The sequence below is a fragment of the Python bivittatus genome, unplaced genomic scaffold (assembly GCF_059951505.1).
Source record: "Python bivittatus isolate LINGU-HERP-01145 unplaced genomic scaffold, Pbiv_v1 ctg000220_np1212, whole genome shotgun sequence".
Classification (NCBI taxonomy): Eukaryota; Metazoa; Chordata; class Lepidosauria; order Squamata; family Pythonidae; genus Python; species Python bivittatus.
The window spans coordinates 27611784-27637922 of NW_028277048.1; the positions used below are offsets into that span (position 1 = coordinate 27611784).

General features: G+C 38.3%; 3 protein-coding genes across 9 annotated transcripts in view; 2 read left to right on the forward strand and 1 right to left on the reverse strand.

Moving 5' to 3' along the window:
• Positions 1-18255, forward strand: part of TOM1L1 (target of myb1 like 1 membrane trafficking protein) — a 42861-nt gene extending 24606 nt beyond the window's left edge. Inside the window, exons 6-15 of the mRNA XM_007429796.4 lie at positions 2112-2204; positions 2606-2722; positions 6621-6754; positions 9836-9896; positions 12696-12810; positions 13473-13575; positions 13882-13942; positions 14624-14702; positions 15506-15587; positions 17401-18255. Coding sequence (XP_007429858.2) covers positions 2112-2204; positions 2606-2722; positions 6621-6754; positions 9836-9896; positions 12696-12810; positions 13473-13575; positions 13882-13942; positions 14624-14702; positions 15506-15587; positions 17401-17461 — 906 coding nt within the window. The 3' untranslated portion in view covers positions 17462-18255. The remainder of the gene's footprint in view (positions 1-2111; positions 2205-2605; positions 2723-6620; positions 6755-9835; positions 9897-12695; positions 12811-13472; positions 13576-13881; positions 13943-14623; positions 14703-15505; positions 15588-17400) is intronic.
• COX11 (cytochrome c oxidase copper chaperone COX11) lies at positions 17557-24213 on the reverse strand. Its single transcript, XM_007429795.4, has 4 exons — positions 23889-24213; positions 21719-21874; positions 20863-20988; positions 17557-20361 (listed from the first exon to the last, which is right to left on the reverse strand). Exons 1-4 carry the CDS (start codon positions 24159-24161, stop codon positions 20179-20181), a joined length of 738 nt encoding a protein of 245 aa, XP_007429857.2. The 5' UTR covers positions 24162-24213; the 3' UTR covers positions 17557-20178.
• Positions 24214-24222: 9 nt separating this feature from the next.
• The window catches only part of STXBP4 (syntaxin binding protein 4), a 102073-nt gene continuing 100156 nt past the window's right edge, over positions 24223-26139 (forward strand). For 4 of the 7 annotated variants that reach the window (XR_015795713.1, XM_088138195.1, XM_088138200.1 and 1 more), the window contains exons 1-2: positions 24223-24337; positions 25281-25377. Coding sequence is in view for 6 of the 7 variants with exons in the window: in XM_088138195.1 (XP_087994321.1) it covers positions 25346-25377 (32 nt within the window). In the remaining variant the exon portion in view is untranslated. Of the gene's footprint in view, positions 24338-24378; positions 24702-24741; positions 24761-25280; positions 25378-26139 lie in introns of those variants that run through there. The other 3 variants (XM_088138196.1, XM_088138198.1, XM_088138197.1) reach the window with 3 other exon arrangements.

The window sequence follows — 26139 nt, forward strand, 5'->3', positions numbered from 1 at the left end:
TGATTTCCTTTGCTTAGGAAACTAGTCATATGATTCTGTCTTGGAGCTTTTAAAAAAATCTAAGAGTAGGAGGAATAGTTTAAAACTATTTCTTAAACAGGAAATGTAGAGGTTGAAGGTTTAAATCTGCCCACGAGATCCTAGTAACCCAGGTTTCTTTTCCAGGATAAAGGAAATTAAGTGTCTGGATTGCCTTGTAGGCTTTGCAAAATCCCACCAAAATATAAACAAAGCTGAGCTTTTGCACAGAAAACACAAGACATCTTTTGAAATCAGGAAAGCAGTATAAATAAATGTTTTTTGATTTGTAAAGTATGCAGTATCCTTTAAAAGTACAGGGAACTTTCTTTCCCAGAATTCATAATGATTTATAATTCAGGTAGGTTTTGATTAGTGAATGAATCCAATGAAATGGATGCATTATTCACATTCGCACTATTCAGAGTGACATTTCTATGGAAACTATGGTAATTAGTTCCAGTTCAACAGAAATAGGTGAAAATTTCTAAACACAATTTTGTATATGTATATTAATGAAGTTAAATCAAGGATAAAGGAATTTACAATAAAGGATAAAAAGAATATACTTTTAATTTAAATTTATGGTTAACAAAGTCACAGAGTAGTTAGAGAAAGCAAAGTAAAAACAAAAAAAATTACCATAGATTCAGGCATCCCAACATCTCATCCTATTTTAGCGTTGCTATGACCATGTTCATACTGTTCACTTGCATCACATTTTTGCTCTCATGTAATACTGGCTTCTTTTTTAAACTTGTACTGTTTTCCTTTGAATGGAATCTTCCTTTTCTCCATTTTGCACACACAAAGATTCGCGGCGTCTAAAACTGGAACCAGGCACGCACAAACCTCAATTCTGTATGTGCTAGCATCGCATTAACTGAATGTTGGGTTGCTTTAAACACAACCTGGTATCAATGTACAATTTGCACTAAATCAAATATTGCATTGTTTGAAATCACGCTAATTGTGACCTACCTATATACTCACTCTTTAAGCTGTCTCAGTGAATAGTATTCACTTTATATAACTGTACTACTACTAGTTTTTTCATTATAGGTACTACATATTTTTCAACGTAACATTGAAATTAATCTACCAATTATAAACATTACATTAGTATACTGTTACTTAGTTATTGTTTGGACCAAACAAGGGATCAGTGCTTAAGATCAGTTGATTTCTGATGGTAGTTTAAAGACTTCAAGAGATTGCATTTTAAATATGACTTATCTACAATATTTGCTTGGCAGTATACTCATCTGAAATGTGTACTGTCTAAACAGCGTGGACTGGATGCATTAGCAACCTCCAAGGTATCTGCAATTTTAGGATCCATAACAGATGCAGTACTTGCACAGAAACCCAACGATCCAATTTTATAAGAATTTAAAAAGTAAAATGAAAGTTAGCATTAGTTATATATCTGAATTGTGAAATGATGTTCAAATGTATTCCTAAAATACAGAATTTGTCATCTCATGAAAAGCTCTGTCAACCCTGGGGCACAGCAAAGAGGATAATTTCATGCAAATGGAAAGAAATGTACCCTACTAATGGATACAGGATATGAGTTTGTTCATAATCTAAAAATGAGCAGATGAAGCAACATGTTCCTATATGGAGTAAATTTAATGTTGAGCTTAAGGGCTGAATTAATTTTAAATCAATACCAATGGATATGATGTGGTCGTTTCTCTCTTTCTTGTTCTGTTTATTAGCCTTTTTCTCCTTTTTGTCATATTTAGTTTATCTAAAACACCATAACATACAAATAATGCAAGAGCAATATTGTAACATAGACAGTATGTTAATCTTCATAATTAAGAGAAAGAGATTTGACTAAGACTCGTGCCATTGAGTTTAGGGCTACAATAACAATTCAATTGTGATTGACAGCTTAAAGGCATTCCTAAATATATTTGCACGCACACACAGGCATGCACACCCACAAAATAAGCAACTGAAAAAAATAGAATTCTTAAGGGGTTGCATGAATTTTCCCAATTTTGATGTGTGAGATAAAAGTGTTGCCTATTTGAAGTACCTCCTGGGTTTAAATGTTCAAAATCTCCTATTTATATCCACAGCCTTTGCCTACAGGGGCATCATATAATTCCTCCCTGAAGTGCTCTTCACAACCCCTCTCCACAGCTGCAGTAATAACACTGATTCCTGAGCAGGTACAGTTTATTCCTTTGAATATTCTATAGATTAAGCTTCATTATCCTGACTTTTTGAGCACTCATGGGCATAAGTGACACCGACTAGTATTGATATATTGATTCTAATGGATTCTTTTTGTACAAATCCTGAAACTCTCAATTAGATTTGGATGAGAGTGTAGGTGTGTAGTTTATCTCTGACTACTTTAATTCAGTAGATGCCTGAGGGGACAGGCTACCCGCTCCTGGTTGGGGAAACGAGGCTGAATTTTCAATTTAAGAACAGAAGAGCAGGGACATTCTTCTCCTTATAAGTCGATAAGAGAAGGTTCAGATATAAATGTTGATTTTTTTTAAAGAACCACGGACCACAACAGGTCTTCAATTTATTTTGTATTGGATCTTATGCTTTTGAACAGGTTGGAAAGCTCTACAGTGAACTGGACATGGTAAAAATGAATGTCAGGGTCATGTCAGCAATACTGAAAGAAAATGTTCCTGGATCAGAAAACCCAGACGATATGGCACTTCTACAGGTAGTAGGGTTTTTGTTGTTGTCGTTTCTGCTTTTTGCTGGGGATGAAGATACCTTCTCCACTACCTTCAAGCACTGCCATTATACAGAAGCTTAGCAGGTAGCAAGAACATGGCAGCATATCACAACTGAGAAAAGCTGCACGTGAGATTGCTGCAGCTGGTTCTGGCAATTCCTCAGTTGTTCCCTGAACTCCCCAGAATAGTGATGGTCTGGCCAAGAAACTTTCTGGACATAGTAAGATGCCTTTTCATCTAGCTCTTATCTTATTAATAAAAAATAACATTAGAAACAGAGCTATTTTGAGCTAGAAACACTTCTGGAATGGTCAGAACAACTCATTTCAAACTTAAGACCAGCTGTTTCAAATCCTGAAGCATTTTGAACCTATCAATATAATGATAGAGGAGAAGATAATCATAATGGGAAGATAATGTAATGGAGAAGAAAGTATATAGAGAAAAAACAAATATCTTCCAATAGTTAAAAATCTCAGCAAACTCTGGAGGATTTCAGTTGGAGAATTAAGAAGAAATAAAATGAAGATTCTCATAAAAATTACTCCTTGCAAGGAGACAAAGAACAGATCATGATTAAGATTTTCCGTCTGATAACTCTAATAATGAGCAACTGTTACTTGCCAAACACAAGACTCCAAAACGTGTGGTGTGTGAACAAAAGTCACAAGGAGGGGGCAAAATCTGTTCTTTCACAATCACAGCATCTGGTTAGGTTCTCCTCTTCACTGTCCACTTTAAAAATAGCTATTTCTTTTACATTATTTCTGATAAGCATTTATAGCAGAGGTAGCCCACCATTTTTCCATAGTGACAGGATTCCCTCAGTGGCCATCTGTCAGAGGCTCCATGGTAACCATAGCCAAAGAAAGGATGGAGCAGTGCTGCTAGAACCAAAGTATCTGGGACACTGATTGTCTAACATACCCCCCTTTTATATATTCTTTTTATCATATTCTCTCGGATATCCACTTTTTTCTTTGTGAAACAGCAGACTGTGAAGAGCAACCTATTATTCCCAAAAATCTGGATTGATCTCTTGCAGAAAATTAGGCCAGAAGATACAAGTTGCCTATCCCTGATTAAATGGAAAATATTCAGCATGGAAAATATTTTTCCTTTCCTTCCAGTCTCTTCTGATACTTTTTAATAAGGTGGTTTTGTGTGGCATTATGTATAACTTCAAATAATGAGATTAGGTATTCAGTAAATGAGGGAATAAATTACTTCATACTGTAAAATGCTAGGCCTGTAATCAGATAACACCACCATTTAAAACTGCTGTAGTAATATCAGCTCATAAAGAAACAGGAGTAATACCAGGGAGTAATATGGGGATTGTGTCCTGTTGTTTGTTTTTAATATGTTATGAGATTCTGCAACAGAACCTAATTAGTCTTTAAATACCATAAGATTCTGTAGCATGACTGTCCCTCTGGAGCCTGTGTGATTTACGTGGTATTTATGTTAACAATCAATAGATAATGCTCCAGTGATTTCCTTATATTCCTGTGTTTGTTTCCTTTATGCTAGAATTGACTTTGTCTAGCTAAGAACTGTGTAGCCCAATCCTGTGCATGCTTATTTGGGGATACGTATCCTTGTGTTCAGTGGGATTTACTCCCTGTATCTCAGTGAGAAGCAAGATGTTAACCCTATTCAGAAATGTCCAGAACAGCCAAGTACAGAAAAATAAAGTGAAAATATTAAAGTGAACATTAAAACTATGTTGAACCCTTCAAAAGCAGAGTAGTCCCATTTACTGTCTTACAAAACTTCACGGCCTGAGCCTTCAAGGCATGTAACATGCAGTCTTTTGCTTATTTTCCCCTTCCACTTAAGAAAGAAACTTTTAATGCATTTCTTTCCCCAACTGGAAAAATAAAATCATGTTGCAACAATAGTTTTGGGTCCAGTGGATCTTCAGCTTCTCCTTTCCTACAGCAGGGCCTCTGAGTTCCTGTGGGTTTCAGTGTTGGAATTCTTTTTCTTCACCTTGAACAATCCTGCGGACACTGAGGCAACCTCTTAGGGACTATAAGATTGTACACTAAAACCTCTTATGATTATGTCTGACACTTCCTGCTGTGCTGGTTTTACACTTCTATTTCTATCTTTCTCCCACATCTTTTCTGAAGAAAAATAGTATGTGCTTGAATGAATGAAAGCTGTATTTTGTAAAACAAATATAGGAAGCTTTTTTTAATACATAAACATTGCAAATGATACATAGGAAAGGTGAAAATTCATTTCATTCACAGGAGCCTGTTTTCTCTAAAGGTGACAGTAACCTTAGACTAAGTATACATTTTAGATAAAGGTTTTTCAATTTTGTCATAGCAATCATCTTTGGATGCAGGAAAGGGTGATGAAAGGAATGAAGTAGTTAGAGCAATTTCCCTTATATATTTCAACCTATTTCACTGAAGAGAAAAATAAGTCAATTGGGGTGTTATCATCTTCAAGATTTCCAAAGGTATGCATGAGGAGGAAAAGGATAGCTATGTTTGGCTTTCCTGTAATCTTACAATTTGAGGTTCAGAAAAATCCTACCTTGTACAATAATGTACAGAACTTACTATCACAGAATGGGGTGATAACCACAGTTGTTGATGGTTTGTAAAAGGGTCTTGATCTCTAAGTGGAATCAGATTCCTGAAAGAGCTTGCATGCATTCACACAAGCACATACTCCAGATCAGTATTCAGCCTCCATCTAATGGACAAAATCCATCTGAAATACTCTCAATGGAAAACTAGAAGGTCTCTGTTCTAAGGCCTGACTCACACAAATGCTAAGTCAATTTTAAAAAGCCAAAAAAAAAACACCCCTTGGTTTCTTAGTCATACACTCTTGGTTTGCACATAGTGCTAAGCCACAATTATGTGCTAACCATGGGAAAGAGCCCCAGATCTGTAAGTTTGCAAAGGTTCTCAGGCCAGGATCCCAGCCACCTTTGCAGTGGCTCACTAACTATTGCTTATCCTTCCCTCAATCCCTCTTGCTCCTGAAGAAAGCAACGAAAAGACATTGCTGCCAGAGATGTTTCCGCTTGGTGACCATTCCCACCATCCAGCTGTAGTTCCAGAATCTGGAATGGGAAATTAACCATTAATTAATCCTAACATCCAGGTTTAGCTAACACAGAGAGCTATTATTTACATAAATCAATCAATCTATATTTTAGTTTATTGTTAAGGCTCTCTCCCCTAAATATAATCTTGGCTGTGACTAGAATTTGGATGTCACACTTATACCCACTTAAAATATGGCTTAGCATAATGAGAACACACACAGCAGGTGGATTCAGACTAAGTGCAAAACAAACAATACTGTGACTTAGCATTATGTATGAACCGGGCCTATGTCTTAGTATTATGGTCCCCTCTCCTGTCTCAGAGGGAAACTTATAAAAAGGAACACAGTAAAAGTCTTTTTTTATTAAACGTATCATGTGTTTAAAAGTACACATCAGCATTTTCTGTGATCCGTGAATGAAACACATTCTAAAAGCCTCCCATTCCTGCAGGAATATTCCTTGTAAAATTCAGATATAAACCCTTCCATAATCTTTGCTGCTGCATCCTTCATGATACTACCTAAAGCATTTGCTGTGTCATTATAATCACCAAAAGGGAGAGAGGCCTGTGGCCATTTCTAAGAATTACTGAAGTTTTGTGGTGTGTCAGTTTAAAAATATGGCATGTTTCCTCCCTAAAACAAGGCATGGGGTGGGGGAGTAATGAATTAAACATAGTGTTAATGGCATGTTTTTTAATGCCACATGGACCTGTGCATCTGATGTTTTCAATATTTTCAGCATCTCTTATTTTTGCTATTCAAATGCAAATAGAGAGCCTTTTACCTTTTCTTCCTTGATAGAAGCTCTACAAGACATCTCGGGTAATGCAAGAGAGAATTATGGAATTGCTAGCAACTGTGCAGAATGAAGACGTGATTACTGAACTAATACAAGTGAATGAAAATCTAAATAATGTCTTATTGGGACATGAAAGGTATTATTTACTGTTATTGTTATTAGTGTTATATATGTAGTCTGTGCTAACAAATAATTATGCCTTCACAAACTGCAGAATCTCTTATTTACTCATTAACTCATTAACTCATTCATTAAAGGGGTGAAGGAATTCTGGATCTTAAGTTAGGGACAGTTCATAGAAATAAATGAATAGACTATGTTCTCTGTACTGGACAAGTATGAAGCCTAATAAATGGATGTTTGAGTATGGAACAAAATTCAGCCTTTTTTGAAAAGCATGTCACAAAGAAGAAACAAAGAGGGGTCCTTACCAAAAGCTCAAATATCTGTAAATAGGGTAAAATATATTATTTTCCTTAGTAAATTGCTTATAAAAAGAACTGTAACATAACATCATCTATAACTATAACACGATGTCAGGATTTGCTCAGAGGTTGTAAGATGAATCAGATATTAGCCATTACAGATTTGGGACAAAAACTGTAAACTCAATCAAGCCAAGGCTTGACCATTAATATGAAAGTGAAATCCTAAACTCCCTTCACTGTCCTATTATGGAAAAATGGAACAGGTATGTTAAATACTATATCATATAAAAAGTACTATATCAGATAAAAAGTGCAATACCCATTCCTCCCTCCTGCCCGGAATACATGTAAGTACTGGAGGGTTGCGGAACGCCTTTTGCAGTACAAGTAGTCTTCACTGACTGATCAATCATTCAGCAACCATTTGAAGTTATGATGGCTCTGAAAAAGGAGATTTGCAGCTGTTGCAGCATCTCTGTGGTCACATGATCACAATTCAGGCACTTGGCAACCAATGCACATTTATAGCAGTTGCAGCATCCCACGACTATCTGACCACCATTTGTGACCTTCACAGCTGGCTTCCAACAAGCAATGTCAGTGGAGAAGCCAGCAGGAAGTGTCAAGTCATGGTCACGTGACATCATGCTTAACAACCCATGGTGATTTGCTTAATGACTGCAGCCGGAACTGATGATGTAAGTCAGGCGCAGTCACATGACATTTCACTTTACAACCATGTCACTTAGTGATGGAGTTGCCAGTCCTAATTGCAGTTGGTAAGTGAGGACTACCTGTATAAGAAAAAAAGTGCTCAGAATCTCAAGAGACTGATTTTATATTTGAAGTTTAAACTAAAGCAATCCTGTGGATTTAAATATAGCTTGAGATTTCCATCCTAGGCTGGTTGTAATATTCAATGTTTTTTTAGCCTACAAACTTTTCTTTTTCAGTCAGATTTGGGAGTTGGTTTGAGCTGATTGACTGCCTTTATGGAGAGTTATCAGCTGGAGTTACTTTGGGCCATGAGTACTGGGAGGATGAGCAGACTCTAATTGCCTTACTCATTTGTAAAGGCAATTTCTTCTGAAATAGAGTTCCAATTGAAGAACAAAAGATTCTGGTTACATTCTGACATAACAATAAAAAGTGATATACCATGAAATGTGGATGCAACTCTTAATAAAAAGAGCTTTTATTACAGATACTAGGGAAGTTACTAATACAAGGAAACCAAGCAAGTGCAAACTGTAAAACTCAAACTATGCATCTCTTTCTCTCACCCGGATGAGAGCCATTGGGGATTTTTTTTTTTTTTTTTTTTTTTGCAGGAGAAGCCCTTGACACCTGTATGAGTTACCATAACAGGTACTTGGCTTCTGCTAGGCCTCATGTACACCTGTAGGCAGGGTAGTCATTTTACAGGGATTTCAGAACATAGTGTGTTAGCAAGGAAAGAAAATTGCATTGACCAGTGGGGAAAGACACTACACGACCAGTTTCCACCTAGTTGGTACTCATCACACATAGGTAACCAGATATTACTCTGTGGGGTTCAGACTCTCTACGGGGAATTGTACTGGCAGACCTTTGCACTAATACAGTGCATTAACTTTAGAAGCTATCCAGGTCCTGGCACTCAGTGGTTGTAGGAAGAGGTGTACAGAATTTATCAGAGTGGTGTATATAGTCCACTTTCTTGAAGCTGTCAGAGCAGAAAGATACAGATGTTACATTACATCATGCTCCCGCATAAGGCATGTTACTTGACTTCCACTCTTCCTGTTTGAAGGAGAAGAAATTTCTCTGTTTTTACCCAGTATATATCCTGTGTGGTGTTTTTAGTTAGCTTGATGGTTTTGTCCTATTTGGGACTTGGCAGTGCAAACATCCTTTGCCTCCTAAGGCCTCCTGTTCTATTCCTATCCTTAAGCCTTCTCTCAGAAGCCCAAAAAATAGGTGAAATTCATCAGAAAAATGGAGATTTGGGACAGGATTTAAGGATGGTTAAAAGCAGGAGGCATCTGGGAGACCTCCCACTGTCATTCCTGGCCTTAATTTTGAAAACAAACTAAAGAATGATTTTAAAATGTGGAAATTTGGCAATTATTCTATCAGTTTTGGGTGCCAGAAAGTTGGGGTGCTGGGCAGGGCAGTATTGCATGCAATTGGAATATTGAAACAAGTTTCCCACCCTTGCCATACAGGCTGCCTGTTACTATCCAGGAGTGACATTACTGTACTGTACTGTACTGTATTATGGCCCTTGTGCCTCATGTTCCAGACATGTCATGTACATTGGTTTCTGAATGTTTGTGCTGCAAATTCTCAGGGTTCTACTTTGATAAGCCTCCTTCCACATTAAGAGATGTATAAGATAGGTACAGGGAAGAACAGTTCTCCAGAACTTTCCTTAACCAACAGTTCTGTACACAAGGAATCAGCAGGTAGGTGGTGCTCTGAAATCCTTGTTCACTTTTGAGGCATGTGCTGCTTGTAGGAACACCTACATGTTATTTCACAATAGAAGCAAAACAGATGTATTTCAATTGTTCCAGTAATACCTCTGCAGTTTTGTTTCCTTGTTATGTCATCTGTGGCTTAATAGTACCTAAAGCCTCATTATGCTAAGTCATCACAGACTGTTAAATGTAAAGTTTAAAAATAAAGGACAGGTATCTCACATAAATATGGAGATTGCTATTAGGAAGTTGTGTTTTACGTTAAATAAAACTCACCATAATTGCATCGCTTGACATTTATGATATTGATTACACTATTTTATACAGGTTTTCTAGAAACAGAGTACGTTTCTTAGAGAATCAGAGAATCCAAAATGAACGCACAGCAGTAAGTAACCGTTAGTCATTTCTACTGTTCTAAAATAATATTTTGTTGTTAATCCTAAGATTCTGAATGTTTTTCCCTTCCAAGACTAGGAGTGTTCACAGAATTAAGTTCACTGGGTTTAGCATGGTTTATTCTTTTGAAAGTTTTCATCTTCCTACCTTCATTATATGCTAGTTAGTAGAAAACAAAAGCATCCAGGGAGGAATGAAGATTTATAACTCAATACAAATCCACTTCTAAACATGATAGGAATGAAGAGCTTCTAGAAAGAGAAGAGGAAAAAACATGTTATGTACACAGGGAAGCAGCTATTAACAATTGCCTTTATCTAAACCTCACCTGGCAGAAGACATTTCTGTTTTATTCAGTCATATTCACTTGTGCATTGCTCTTCTGATTGGTACAGAATCATAGGTCACATTCAATATAATTTATGCTTATCAAATAACAGGTAACAAATGAAAAACTGAGCAAGATTTCTAAGGAGTTCTTGACTGGGCAGGAACCCTTGAAGGAAGTGGATTATTTCATTCTGGCTTCTGAGGGTACATTTGATATTTCAGTGGTCTTGGCTAATGAATGGATTGTCTTCACCAGGAAGGAGTCAAGAGGAATATGTCTCTACAGACAGTCCCCTATTTGCGAACTTTCGTGTTGTGAACTTTCACTGATACGAACAACATGGACCCGGAAGTCAGAACCAGAAGTTGGGCTGGAAGTCAGGAAAAGGTGGGAAAGGATTAGTTTGCAGCCCGCTGCAGACTAACCCTTTCCCACCTTCTCCCACCTTCTCCCACCTTCCGTTTGCACTGGAGGTTTGCATTGGAGTTGGAGTTCCCAGAAAGGGTTAGTTTACACAGTGTGCTCCATCGCCGGGTGAGGAGGAGAGGGAGTGGTGGCAGAGGACGGGAGAGGGGCGGAGGTCTCCTGCCTTGCCCACCAACCGAGCACGCCACGCCCCACTGTCTTGTCGCTTAGTGCAGGGATCCACCGCCGCCTCTCCTGCCTCACTCACCTGGTGACACATTGGCAGAAGATAGGGCTCCACACCACTGCCCAACCTCCTGCTTCCTCCTTTTTTTTTTTACTTTTTACCTGGTTGAACTTATGAACAAAATGGACTTACGAACAGCCTCTTGGAACGTAACCTGTTCATAAGTAGGGGACTGTCTGTATTGATCTTCTGGACTTGTCAGCAACTTTTGGCATCCTCAAGTATGAGGACATGGTGAACTGGGGATTTTGTTACTTGTAGTGATTATATACAAAAAGCCTATGGAAACCCGTTGTTCAACATCAGGATGGTTTTATCAGGGATTTCACAGGGACCCATATGCTGTTCTCTATGCTTTTTCATTATTTATTGATTTGATTTGATTTTTGATGGCACCCAACTCCAACTGACTCTAGGGGGCTCACAAGTTAAAAAAAACAAAACAAAAGCAACAAATAAGAATACAATAAAAATTAATCCCCTCCCCCCCCCAAAGATTACAAAATAGTTACAAAGTGGAAATCCAGCAAACATGCACATCTGAAAGAAGTCAATCCACCCTACCCCAAGGCCTGGGAGAATACTAGGTTCCCATATGAAATCTCTAGGAATGATTAGTATTTGGGGAGAGATGCACCACTGTGCTGATGAAACCAAATATCCTTCTTGCCATCTGAATCAGATAAGTGCATGAAGATGATGAATCAGTGCCGGAAGGCTGAAGTGGATCAGAGCAGCATAAATATGAAACCCAACAAAATGGCTGTTCTTTAGTTCAGGGTTCCTCAAACTACAGTGTGGCTCTGAAGATGATCTGGAAACAATTACCAGTGTTCTGTCAGGAACTGTTGTCAGAATCCACATAATGTCTTTTCAGGAAAGACTTAACACAGGCTGTCTAAGCTGAATTAGAGATCCTTGTGTTAACCTAGTGCAAAACCCTGTAATACTTGGGAGCTGAATATCTGAAGGATTGCCTCACCAAGTACTATACCAGCTTGCCTGTGATCTTAAATCATCCCATCATGAAGTAAAATATAGCAATTGGTTCTACTCTGAATGTGGAATGCTCTCCTTAGTAATATTTCTACCCCCAATCCAAAATAATTTCAGCACCGAGCTAAGACCCACTTCTTTTGCTAAAGATTCCTGGAAGAGTAGGTGGCACTGTAACAAATAAAGTGGAATTTGTGATTTTATTTTTTAATCTTGTGTTGATTTTAGCTACCTTTATTGAAGTGATGCTGTTCGTTTTAGTATTGTTGTTACCTGAACTATATTATGGCTTATGTGGGGCAGGATGCAAATTGAATGAATAAGTAAATACAAGTAGTCTACAGGTAGTTCAGCGACCATTCATTCAGCGACTGTTCAAAATTACAGTGTTGAAAAAGGACTTACTATCCTCGAAGTTGTGGCTGTCCCAGCACACACACCCCGCAGTCATGTGATCGCAATCTGGGTGCTTGGCAACCCATTCGCATTTACGACCAGTTTGGGACTCCGATCTCTTTCTGCTTAACAACCCGCACAGTCCTGGGTTTCCAACGGCAACTGGGACTGTCAGGATTGCCATCAATAAGCAATGTGGTCACATGACATCACGCTTTATGACCGCATTGCTTAGTGACAGCAATCCTGCTCCCAATTGTAGTCATAACTCAAGGACTGTAATCACTGACTTCAAGAGACCCTCGTTGCCTACAAAATGTCTTTCAGTGAGTGATCATTTGCAGTTAGAGGCATTTAATTTGGGCTTAGAGGCAAAGTAGGCATAATTTCTAACAATTTTGTTTCATTTTAAGGCCAGTGGCAACCAGCCTTCTGCTCCTTCCTGCGATTTGCTTGACCTTCAGTCAAGCCTTCCTGCCGCTGTGCCAAAGCCTGTGAGAAGTGACCTTCCCCAGTCTTCAGAGTTAAGTAAGTAAAAAAAAATATAAACTCTCTAATGCTTTAACAGAATTCTAGAAACTATGTAGGAAAAAAATAGATTTCTTGGAGTTCAACTATGCAGGTTTATGCTTCAGAGCTGTGCTATGAAATGTATTTCAAATAAAGATGGTGGCTTATCTTCCTGTCAGTGTTTGGGATAGTTTCAAATGCATTTTGGCTGCCAGAGAAATTCCGATGACATTCAAAGCAGGGGCAGCGGGTGGGCTGGTTAGCTGAATTTCTTTAGAGGTTGCCTGTTTGGGGCTGCATTCCATGATTTATAGGGTAACCTCTTTTTCCTCTCTTTGCCCTCTTCCTGGCACAGATGGCAGAAAAGGGGTAGACTACTCTTGAAGTTGCATGCAGATGGGGCAGAAAATTTGGCTGTTACACTGCGTAGCTCTAGGCTTATGGGATACCTATCCCCAGTCTAATCCATAAGATGTACTGGTTGCCATGTGGAAGGCAATATCAATATCAGTATTGGTATCTCATGTGTGTCTATGAGACATAAATGTGCCTAAGAAAAGGCTTAATACTAAGCTCCCTAATAACATGTTCTTACCAAATGCTGGCTAGATTTGGTTCCTGTATTTGAATATGTGCAGGAAAACTCTGCCATTCACAATTACTCACTTGCTTCCCTTTAGAGTATCCGCCAAAAAGTGTGGCTGTTCCACATCCTCATTCTGCTGTGCTATCAATATACCCTCAACTAAACTCACCCAGTATTGCAAATGCTTCACAGACCTCGTAAGTAACGATGTTTAAAGTCATGTAAATGTTTAGATAAGTTTTGAAAGTTGTTAAGCGAAAAGGGCTTATCTTTGGAAGTTCGTCCAATAACTGGCTAGGCTTCTAGCAAATTTGATTTTCATTAATCCTTCATTTTAAAAGCTAATTTATGCAAAGCTGTATAGCTATTGCAAATGAAGCAACAGACTGAGAAGCATGGCAGAGACTAATAAAGTAGCTGAATAGTTAACCGTCCTGTGGTGGGCACAGAGGGGAAGCCAAGCATTTCTATTATATTTTCTTGCACCATTTTTCCTTTTAAAGGTTCCCAACAGAAGCACAAAGCACGTGCCAGGTGATCCCAAATGGTCAGATGTATGTCAATGTGAGTAGCAAACTATAGTCCGGTTCAGTCGCAAGCATCAGAAAAAAGCAATCTTGTAGAAACTTTAGCTATATTCACACTTTTGTAAACCGTGACTTATAGTTTAGTGAGTTGCGTCAGCACACCCAGTAGGTGTTCACTGTTGGAAGAAGAATTAATCCTATCTTTCTCAGATTGTTGCTAAGGATGCTTAATGCCTAGAGATCAGTAGTACACAAAAAATACAAAAAGGTAATAGGCTGAATTTATTTCCTCAGTGCTCATCATTTTGTAACCAACGTATACCACATGAATACAGGTATAGATAAATTTTAAAAATCACCAGTCTGAAGTTGATTTTTTAAAAAATGTATTGTCCAGGATGCAGAGTATGAGGAGTTTGATTCCATAAGCCAAAGGCAGGATGCTTTGAATTCTCCTTGGTTAATTCCACTGGATTAATGCAGCCTAAACAATCCTGTGGATCTTTTCTAAACTATTCACTCAGTACTGTCTAATTTATAGAGAACTAGCAAAAAGCTAGCTTAATATATTTCTGTTTATACTGATAGAAGCCTGAATCGCTTTTATTATAAACTTATGTAGTGCACAGAAAAAAGAATGAACCAGTTTGTTATGCTAAACCATTTTTTACAAACCCATCTTCCTGCATACCTGATTTAATTTACTTAATTTCCTTAGGTAAACACATGTTTAAATCCAGAGCCCTTGTATGCAGTAAACATTCTAAGTAATGGTACAGGAAATGCACCACCAGCAGGTAAATCTTCATTATTGCAATTAGAGTTTAGCTATATAGAACCTGTGACTACAGTGGTTGCCAAATTTGTGAGAAATCATATAAAGTGGGATGATTCACTTTGGATTCTTTTTATTTAGAGGGCATATGTAGTGGAGAAGCAAGTTCACACCATGTCAGATGAATCAGTTGCACTGTTTAAGTCTGTCTGTCTAGTAGCCTGCCTTATATTCAGGAGCTCAAGATGTACGTAGCCCTCCCTTCTCCCACTTCCCCCGACAATAACAACTCTGTGAGGTAGGGTGAGCAGAGAACATAACTGCACCAAAGTCACCTAGTCAACCTCTATGGTTGAGAGTGGGTCTGGATCTCACAATTCCTAGTCCAACATCTTCACCACTATACCACGCTGGCTCTCACATTATGTCCATATGAGGACATTGCTTCTGGAGGCAGGATGGCAGTACTCATTATATCTAACCAGTCTTAACCCAGTCAGTGCGTGCGTGCGTGCGTGTAGACAGCATCCTTCATAGCAACATTACATTTAGCAATTGCTCTATATTCTCCTGATATTTTATTTAAAAAGTGTGTTCAAGTGTATAAAGTCTGCTCATTCCTGAACTTTACTGCTGAGGGAAAATGTTGCCCAGGTCCTAGTCCCTTCACTTCTCCCTTCCATATATAATTTTTACCTTTTACCCTAGAGTTAGGGTAGAAGATGGGATTCAATATAAATGGGATTTTTGTTTCTTAATACTTTTGATTAGCAAAATAAAACTTCACAATCTTTTTCTTTTTTGTCTCTGGCTTTCTTTTTCCAGATGTATCAAAAAGCAACTCGCATCCTCCTAATTATTATGAGCTAATGGAATTTGATCCTTTGGCCCCTTGTGACAAAACCGAGTAAGTGATTTTCAGAATTACTAAATTGCTGCTTGCGTGTTTGTTTTGTTCTTAATAGCCCAGGCCAACACCGGCAGCTTTTCTTATGACAGTGCAGCAGAAATATGATACTGTGCGTATTTTAAGTCACTAGGGATGGCTGCTAAAATTGAATGGCCACATGTTTTTCTTCAATATTTATTCATTTTATGTTACTGAATTGCATCCAGTAGTACCCATCCACCTGAGTGGATATCTCTTTTGCCAGTCCCCCCACCTTCCCTAGCAGATATGGGGGACAGCAGAAGAGAGAAAAGTTTTACTGGGTGAGCAGGTACCTGTTTATGTAATAATGCATTCTTACCATTGTAACAAGCAATACATACATACATACACTATTCTCTATGGGGGTAAGCAACATTAATGCAAAGCACAGAAAAGAGTAACAGCCCATAGCTTGAAGGATGAGGCATCTTTGGGCGACACTATGCTAGCCTCCGAGAGGGCACCTGGCTCCAAGACAGAACAGAGAAGTATGTCAAAGACTCAAAAACTGCATAAAGAAGTAGAAACACAGCCATATACAGCTGTGAAGAAAATGTGGAGCTACATCCATTGAGTGGCTCTGGAACATGAGTGATGAAAGAGTGAAAGGCTGCAAAAGGAGAAAGATCAGCTCACAAGAGAACTGGAGAATGTTTAAGGCCATCTGAACTGGGGCCAGGCTGGGCTCTCAGGAAGTAAAAATAAGAGCCTGAATTCCCACACAGGTTGCTGGAAACAACATTCAGTCACTTCACTTTACTTCACTTCAAATTTCATAGCCCACTCTCACTTGTCCCAAAGAACCTGACTCTCACATTGTGACCTGGATAACCTCTCAACTTGCCTTCATATGTCCATTGAAAGTGACCTCTGGTGTTCATTGTACCATTTTTATATTCAATGTAGTAACTTTTTAGCATCTCACAGTTCTCAGATGCACACATGTATTGCTTGCTGAGAACTCAGTATGACCTCAGAAGGCTCAGGAAATCCCACCACAGCTGTAAATCATACTTGATGGTTAAAGTCACCTATTTAGTAAGCCTCCTGATCTGCAAAAAGGAGAGAAAGGAAGTTGAGGAGAACCCAAAACTAAGCACTACATAAAATTATTATGAATTGAGAGGCAAGAATATTGTGATTGACAGATGGCAATATTAGATTAGGTAAATACATGTAATTAGTTCTAGAATGTCACCCCCTAGAGGAAGGTGGGAAAGATTATTTTTACCCTGACCCGGTGGCCCCCTCTGTTACATACTAGTGTCCCAGAGGTCCCTGTAAATCCATCAGAGCAGCATTTGAGAGGGAAGATGAAAATGGTCTATTTCCTCTAGTGGAATGTCCTGTGAGCAAAGTAATAATTAGAAAACTAAGGAAAAAGATATGAATTTGCCTTCCTGATAAGCCTGTCAGTTAAGAATTGGGTCGGGTGTTATAGTATTGCTCGTCAAATATGTGAGATAAGTGTATCTGAATCACAAATTGAAGATACTTTTATTACTAGGATTAACTAGTAATTAACTAAGTAAGATTACTATTTATTACTAATGAAAGTGTGAGCAGTTTACTATTTTAACTGCTGCTTAGCTGAAATGTGGCATGACTGGGTCAAAGAAAATTGGGAGACTTGCTGCAAGTAATGTTTTATTGTTGGGGCACGACCAAGAGGCGTGTTAGGCAAGTTGTATGACTATCCCTTAACTCTCCTGTCTGTGGATATTGCTTTAGTAACCAATTTTTAGATTATTCCTTGCCATGAAATGTTTATCATCTGCTTTGATTTCAGACCTATTTATGAAGAAATTGATCCACACCTCTTCAAAGCACAGGTTAACATCAGTTGCTAGAAGCAGATGCCGGTAACGAGAATTTATCTAACAACATGGTTGATTCTGCTCATTGCTTCAAAATCTGTCATGTAAAAGACAAACTACTCAGTAGGCAGAAATTTGGGATAAGGTGATTTATCAAACTATTCAACAGAAGACACTTCAAATCTAAGTTATGTATCCTACATACCCTACCTTAAGTATATTGCATCAGGTTCAACTCATTAAAAATACAAGATTTGCTTCTACAATCTTTGGACCAAAATCTGCAATAGATACAGTGAGTGTTTTTCAAACATCCATTCTTCTAGAAGTGTAACACTGAAATTGCAACTGATATTTACAGAATCTTGCACCTAGAGTAAGTTACTTTAATAGAATACTTCTGATAATAAAAGCAAAATCTTTTCCAATGGGAAGAACTACACCGCATATGGCTGAATAATTTATTGGTATCTAGTAGAATTGCTTATGATCCCAATAAAAAAACGTGAGTGTTGAATCGATGATTATACCTGTAGAGGCCCAAGCTCAAATTCAAACTGTTGAGTACAGGGAGAGATCTAGCTATTAATTAAATCTTGCAGTCAGATTTCCTGGCAGGCTACTTGGTAGGACAGACCTTACAGTTTGTCTTTAATGTCACTCTTTGGTGAAAAATAATTACTAACCAGGTAGCTGAAGTTAGATTTCCTTGCAGTATGTTTCCTGTTCTTCTGATAGTTAGCCGCTGTAACACTTCTGAGTTATGGAATGCACTTTAAAAGGAAAAAAAAATAGGCACAAGCTACTGCAAAATAAAGCATATGAATCACTAGCATTCGTGGCGTACTATGGTAGCAAGTCTTGTTCCACTTCGTTGTCTTAATATACTTTCATCTATTTTCCTAGATTATTTCATTCTCTCTCAACAGGAAGCTAAATATGTATGCAGCAGTAGCTTTTGTAAGTTATTGAGGGCTGTGTTGGGAGCAGCGGCAGCAAGGCACTGCCAGAATGCCTGGGGACAGCAAGCATAAAACATCCCTTGCACGGTATTTGGGGTAACCGTGCCTTTGATTATATTATCGCTGTTGCTTTCTGCTATCCCCAACAATTCAGGTTATCTTGAATAACTAATACTTGGTCGTGGGATCATATAAAAGGGTAACTGAAATAAGTGCCTTTTCTAAGTTGTTTCCAGATTTTGTGTCCAAACTTACAATAAATTGGTACCCTTTAAGTCTTGAGTAATATGCATACCATTCTTTATGTTTTACAATGGCTGTTATTGACACACAATCCAAGTAAAGAATCTGGAAAGGAAAATTGAATTAATGGTAGCTGATTCTAGCTTGTATTTTATGTATGATATTTTGTGCTGCATCAGATCCACTCTCCCAGATTTGCTCTGGACTGTTGAGGGATCTTCCATAAACATTAGGGAGATATGTAGGGAAGATTAGGGAGAAATACAAAATTAAGTAAAGTTGGGTTTAGCCTATTTTCAGGGTGAATGTGCTTTGCAACATTGTCAAACCTATAAAGTTTTTATATTGGGGGGTGATTCTTCTGGCCCCTTTTTTCCCCCAGATTTCCATCACATAGTGAAGTGAACCATTTGTGGTAACAGCCTTTTGAAATGTAATGTATTTTAGATATTGTTTGACAGTTTTCAGTTCATACTGTAACAGTGATGTTCATATCTTCTTTCGGAAAAGCAGTTTTTCAGGTTGTTTCAAGCTAAAAGCCCATGTTAACAGAATCATTTTCTCAACCTCCTCCTCAAATACAGATAAATTTATGAGAAAAATCAGAGCACCATCATCCACTCTGAAAAACTTATGCTGGTTATTACATTTTAATCCACTTTCTGAGTTTGCAGAAAACACACTGGATTTGTGCAACATGCTAAGCCACAGAAAATGTAAATCTTGGTTAGACTTAATCAAACTTAGCGTGTTATACAAATAAAGCTGTTTAGTCTTTATTTGACCTGGTTGGGTGTTATTTCATGGGAGAATGAAACAGAAAGAATAGAATTAAAGTGTAAATATGTTACCCTGAAGAAGAATTCAGGAGGAAAGGTTTAACTCAGGCTATTATGGGAGGGTAAAAAACAGCCTTTCAAAAGTTGTTCTTCATTTATTTCAGCTTGTAGGTAACTCATCAAAAATGGGAATAGAGCTTTCAGAATAAAAAGTTGCTACACAGAACAACTGAGTTTTAACATAACACATTCAATGATATCATCTGTACATTTATTCAAACAGCTTACAAAACTTACCAGATCATGCTACTTCTGATTTAAGGTAGGCAATTAAAGTCAAGTCTAGTAATGCTGCATTTATTAAATAGGCACCAAATCTCCAAAAAGTCAACAATTTGTTTTCCCCTTTGAACCACTAATCCATTAATATTTTAGATAACTGTGAAATTGAAGCTTAAAAAAAATTTGTAGCATGACCGTCATAAATTGGCAATTGGACAGATCTTCCTGTAAGTGAGAGAGAGAGAAATGAACAATATGAGCTATTTTTGTATATCATTTCTTTGTATTCTGATTTTGCTTTTAAAGTGAAGATTAATCACATCTCCAAATAGAAGACACAGCAGTGCATATTCAGCACATAAAACATAATGCCTGAATTGGTCAGCATCTTCTTCCTAGGTTAAAGAAGTTATTTTTACAGTCAGTGGATCATCAATAGAGAACTGAAGAGAGATTTCTGATGCAGAGTCTACATGTTATACTATTAGTTATAACCTGGAAGTGGTGGTTTATATCCTTCTTTTGCTTCAAAAAATGTGTAAGAAAGAATAATCAAATTAACTTTTTCCATCTTTGGGTCTTCTACAAATTCAGGATCAATGAAGAAAAATACTGGCATGTCCACTTCTTCATGAGGATTGAGTCTTTGTTCTTCAAAACAAAAGCACTGAGAGAAAAAAAGGGGGGGGGTTCAAAATTGAACAGTTAGCTAACTTCTGTTTTATATTAACCTTTAATTCAGATCAATACATTTGTTTAAACAATCTATTAAAAAACAAATAAAATTTCAAACCAACTTTCTTTGTCAAGCAATGATTTTATAAACATTTTAGAATCTGCCTGACCGTAAAGCATTTAAAGAAACACTAACATCAAAAACTAAGTGCCACTGGTGAACATCCCTGTTTTATTCATATTTCAGGGAAAAGTGAATATTTTGAACTATTGGAAATATGTTTATTATGCTATAGAAAAGGTAACAATCCTTAAAGAGAAAAAAATGAAGTTTTTTTCAGAATTCAGAAGTTCTGAATTCAAGAGGACCACAACCAGAGAGGTTGGGATCATACCATAAATCTAATTCTATAAATTGCTACAAATATAGATTTTCAAAACAGACTCTAGTTATAAATGATTGAGGAAGTTAACCAAACTGAGCAGCACTTACTTGTATCTTATTGAAATATTGTCCAGCTTCAGGTGGTAGTACGTTGTAAGTAGATATTCCAATTATTGGTTTATCAGTGGGATTCTTTGCTTTATAGAAGGCAAGCGCAGTTTCTCCTGGAACCACCTATTTTAAAAAGTTACAACTGTCATGTTTCTAGCTTCTCTCCATACTTGCTCTTATATCTTACAAAATGGCTTTTCAAACAAAGTCTGTACACCAAGTTACATTAAAGGTTCAGTAATCTGAGGTGGAGCACCTCTGTTGGCATTTTATTTCAAAATATTCATAAAAAGCCATTTTAGATTGTATAAAGAAACCAACCAGAATTCAGTTCACTCTTAATACAGATGGAATACTGAGATTAGATTTACATAGCAGAAGAACTCTAAAAAAAGTATCTCTAAACTTAACAATATGGTGTTCTGGTCAGAAAGATGGAACAGCATGTTATAGTTCACACTATCTCATGCAAGCACATTAATGGTACATGCAAAGGTAACAATATTAGCATAGAAGGGCATTTCTATAGCTTCATAAACTGCAGTTGTGCATGTGGCAAATAGGCAGTGGTACTGGAGTTAAGCCTGGCTGCCATCTATATTTGCTACTAACATAAATTTAATTCTAAAACTAGTAATGCTAACAGAAACTAGTAGTGCAAAATTTATTGTTTGATTCAACTTGCATCCCACCTATCTATTTAACTGAAAAGGGACCTCTTACTTGAAACCTCCCGGTTTGGGAATCACATTCTTGGTATTTTTATAAGAGCAGTCCCTGTCATTGGTATTTGTAATAAATGCCTGTGAAAGAAACTTCATGCAAAATTCACCTACCAGATTCAATCACTTACATAAACTTCAGTCTGCTGAGGCTTGAAATTCCACTGAAGACTTGAATGTACATCTGAATTGAAGGTGACTTTAATTATGCGGTCTTTTACAGGTTCCATGGTCTCAATCTGGCCTGAACTGTGACCTGCTATAGTTGACCCACCAAGCCCAGTAGCCTGAAAAGAAAATAAGCTGTAATTAAAATAACCTGCTTGAAAACAATTGATTTTGAAGGCAAGAAGAACAGAATATTTTTTCATTAGAGATTAATTATTTACTTAAAATTAGCAACACTTACTAGAGCTGTGGAGTGCTTTAAATTCAAAGGCAAAAAGATGTCTCAGTGTCTGCAAGGGTGCTCATGGAATATCTCTCTGCAGCTCCTTAAACCAGCTGTGTCTTTTAACAGGATCATGCAGTTGCCTTCTGCAGTTGCAGCAAGATCCTGGGAAAATACGAGTTTCATTTAAGTAGTTGGAGAGAGGAGCAATGTGTGCATCTATTAATGCTTCAAAGCAACTTTTTGAATCTGAAGTGCTCCACAGCCATTATAATCTGAGCAGCAGTTGGTTTTTTCCCTAGAAGTAATGTTGGATCAGAAGGTTTATCAGTATCTTACTCTTCAATGAGGCCAACTAAATGCCTATGGGGAACCCACAAGAAGGACATTAAAGCAATACCCCATGGAAATTCAGATGTGCGCTACATCTGTTGCTAGAGGTAATACTGTATATAATTACCATGATAGCCCCACCCTTCATGAAACTCTGAAATCCCCTTATAAAGCTCCCTCTCAGCAGATTAGCACTTTCACGTAATCTGAACTTGTTATTTCAGTCAACTGACACCATTCTGGTCAAAACCATAATAAGACCAGCTCATATAAATTATGTAAATTTATGTTTAGTTTGGATTATTTTTGGTACAGTAGACTTTGTTAGTTATGTTGAGGTGATACCTGGTTGCAATTTATGTTTATTATTTGATATACTTCTAACACACAGACACACACACACACTAATTATTCTTGGCAGCTCATAAACTATATAAACAAAAATTAAAACACCTATGCAGACCTTAAAACCAATCAAAACAAAATCATAATGATAACCATATCAGCTCCTACAAAATGTCAGAATATAAAAATGAGCCAAAGAAATAAAAGAGAAAACATGGGAGATGCAAAACAAATGCACAAATTACTGAAATTACTGCAGTTGTTCCTCACACAATCACATTTTGCTTAAGATTTTATAAAGAAGGACCATAGCTGGAGAGAAAACTAACAAATGAACAGGAATATTTTAGAAAAGTCAGAGGAGCATGAGATAGCAAACACAAGATGGATAATGGATAGAGCAGGGGAATATGTGGACGTTTACCTTTGATTTATAATATTAACCATAACAAGACCTTTAATGGCCAGACCATGGAATATATTAAAGCTAACGGATGTGCCAAAACAACCAATTATTCTTTTGAAGAACCTTTAAAGTGACAAGAAGCCAGTGTAAGAAATGAATTTGGAGAAATGGGGGAACCTCTATTATGGGGGTTCATAACAGAGAAGGAAATGAGGCAAAGATGCATGAATACTTATTTCAATGTATTCAGTGAACATATTTTAAGAGTGGGATTGGAAGAAGGAATCAATACAGGAGGTCAGTGTACACTATACATTTGAGATATGCAAATGTAACCACTTTGTTAGCTGAAAGTAAATTTAGAAGAGCTAATTATGAAAGCAAAATCAGAACACCAAAAATCCATGATACTACTAAATTTTAAGTCAATAGTAATGTCAGCCAACACACTTCGTGTACCTGTAGTTGATGGAAAAGACATGAAGGTCATAGATTCGTTTTCTTGGGCACAAATACAGATAAAGATGGGCAGTGTGTTGGAGAAAAGTAATTGGGAATAATAAATTTAGACAAGATCGTGAGGGATAAGGACACTCCAATAACAGCAAAGATCACAATAGTTTCAGCAGTTATCAATCTGTACATAAGATCGCTCCTTTATTCTCATATCACATGCCATGGGCCACAAGAAGAACCACCCCCGTCCTCGCCCCCTAAAATGCAGTAGCCCTATGGGGCAGGCTGGGGTGGAGAGGGAAACGCATCATGAGCTGCAAGTCGACCCCAACCTCGCCGCCGCCTATCCCTCGCCCCGACCGCCCCTCACCTGGCAATAAAGGCGATACAGCGGCACGGCTGCGTAGGATAAGCCTGCCATGCCCACGACCCCGGCCGCCAGATAGGTGAGCACCGTCCTGTTGCGGCGCTTCCATTGCTGCTCCTGCTGCCGGCGAAACGCAGCGAGAGCCTCCGAACGCTCCCCGCGCTGCTCCCCGCGGAACTCCTGGCTGTTGCCACGGTGACAGAGCCTAACCGGCCTCCAGCCCCAGCCTCCCACCGTTCGGGCCACCAACAGCCAGCCCCGTGCGCCCGAACGCATGCTTTTTCCTGTCACGTGAACACTCTTTCTCTCTCTGGCTGCCTTTCGCAGTCCGGCGAGCGCGATTAGCAACTATCGCGAGAGTACCCAAGGTCAAATTCAGCGGCATAGTCGCTTTCATACTGCAAAACTTCTACGCTGTCATAAGAACATTCTGACTACGGCGGCCGTGGGGGGTAAGTTCGCGTTTTCGTTACCTGCCGCCTCTTTGCTCCGCCTCCGAGTTAGCTGCAAAACTCCCTTCCCGCAAACTGAGACGCCCCAGGCTAAGCTTAAAAAGGGATGCGTGCACTGCAGTCTTGTTCGTATCCAGGCTCACCCCTGGAAATAATGGGAAAGCTCGGAGCTTCAAAGGACGCAGTCTGGGGATTACACTGATTTGCAAGTTTTTAAGTGTCCGGTCTATTGATCACCTACTTCGTTAGGAACCAAAGGGGCTGGTATTCACACCGAAGCACTTGAGTAGGATGAGGGTACCGGGCTTGTACGGGGGAGACCCCATTCAGCCACCACGAAGCTCCCTGGGTGACTTGGGACTAGGCAAGATATTTCAACTGACCTACCTCTCAGGGTTGTTGTGAAGATAAAGTGGGGAGCAGGTGGAGTACTAGAATACGCTGTTTTGGGTTTGTTGGCCGCAAAGGCTGGCAGATTCGTTTACCCGGTACATAACACCAATCAGACACACCGAGTCAGGGGAAGTCTCTCTTGGTCACTTTACTGAAGTGCTTCAGCCATCTCTTTTTACAGAAGAATGAACATGTAGATTTTTCTGCATGCTGTGACCATTTTATCCAGCACTTTGTTGACTAAAGTTGTGTAGACTCACCTTAATATTGACTCCTCATGGCAGGAGTCTGAAATGGTGACTGGGGTGACATCTTGCAGTGTGAGCTGTGATTTGCCCCTCCTCTTGAAGCCCTTCCTGGATTAGACCAGCTCTGACAATTTTCACCCAGTCTCTAACCTCTCCTTTTTGAGGAAGATTGTGGAGCAGTAAATTCAGTACCAGCTGTATCAAACAAACTATCAAAGAATGTGTTTCTCTGCATTAGTTCGAATATAATCCATAGTAATTGTGTATATGATGCCCTAATGGTGTTCTCTTTTGCTTTACAGCAAAGGGTCAATTTTAGTTGTGAACCTGTTGGAATTTTCCATCTTAATGACATTTGTCCACAGAGATGGCATCCCCAGACTCAAATCACCCTGAAATGTAAGTTATATATAATGTTTACACATCTGTAGACCTGCAATAATTAAATACAATGTCTCTGATTTATATTATCAAATTCCTAATATATTTCTATGAATCTTGGCATGATAGATATAGTTAGTGCAGAATATAAAGAAAGGAATAAGTGCTTTCATACATGTTACACATACATGCACACATTACTGTGCTCTTATATGCTGAGCTAATAAGATTCCAGGGTGATATATATTTTGTGATCACTGACAGTAAATAAAGTAAAATACCAACAGAAGAGAATATACCTAGCTCAGGGTTGAATATAGAGTCCTTGGTACTGTCTGGTTCTCTCTCAGCTTCAAAGGAATACAATTCACAAGGGAAGAAGAAAACAATAACACACTACCCTTCCTGGATATCTTCATCAGTAGAGAAACTATGGCAAATTAGAGACACAAGTCTATCGAAAAACAACCCACACTAACCAACTGCTTCATTACCAAAGTAATAAGCAAACCTCCCACAAGAGGAACTGTGCAAGAACATTATTCAAACGAGCACAAAAACACCACAGCAACCCAGAACACCAGAAAAAGGAAACAGACCGCCAATTCAATATCTTCCAGCAAAATGGATACCAACGCAAAAGTGCCTGACCACTCAACCGACTACAGCAGAACCAACACAAGCTATGAAAAGGATAACACTACCATATATCAAAAACATCTCAGAAACAACCAACAGACTATTATAACCACATGGCATCACCGTAGCACACAAACCAAG

What these genes read in the sequence shown, in the direction of transcription:
- COX11 (XM_007429795.4), bottom strand. Translation starts at nt 24,161, where the DNA reads ATGCGTTCGGGCGCACGGGGCTGGCTGTTGGTGGCCCGAACGGTGGGA. An exon ending in TGTATCGCCTTTATTGCCAG is followed by an intron (nt 21,875 to 23,888) that starts GTGAGGGGCGGT and finishes TTTTCTTTTCAG; the next exon opens with GCTACTGGGCTTGGTGGGTC. An exon ending in AATATTTCAATAAGATACAA is followed by an intron (nt 20,362 to 20,862) that starts GTAAGTGCTGCT and finishes TTTTTCTCTCAG; the next exon opens with TGCTTTTGTTTTGAAGAACA.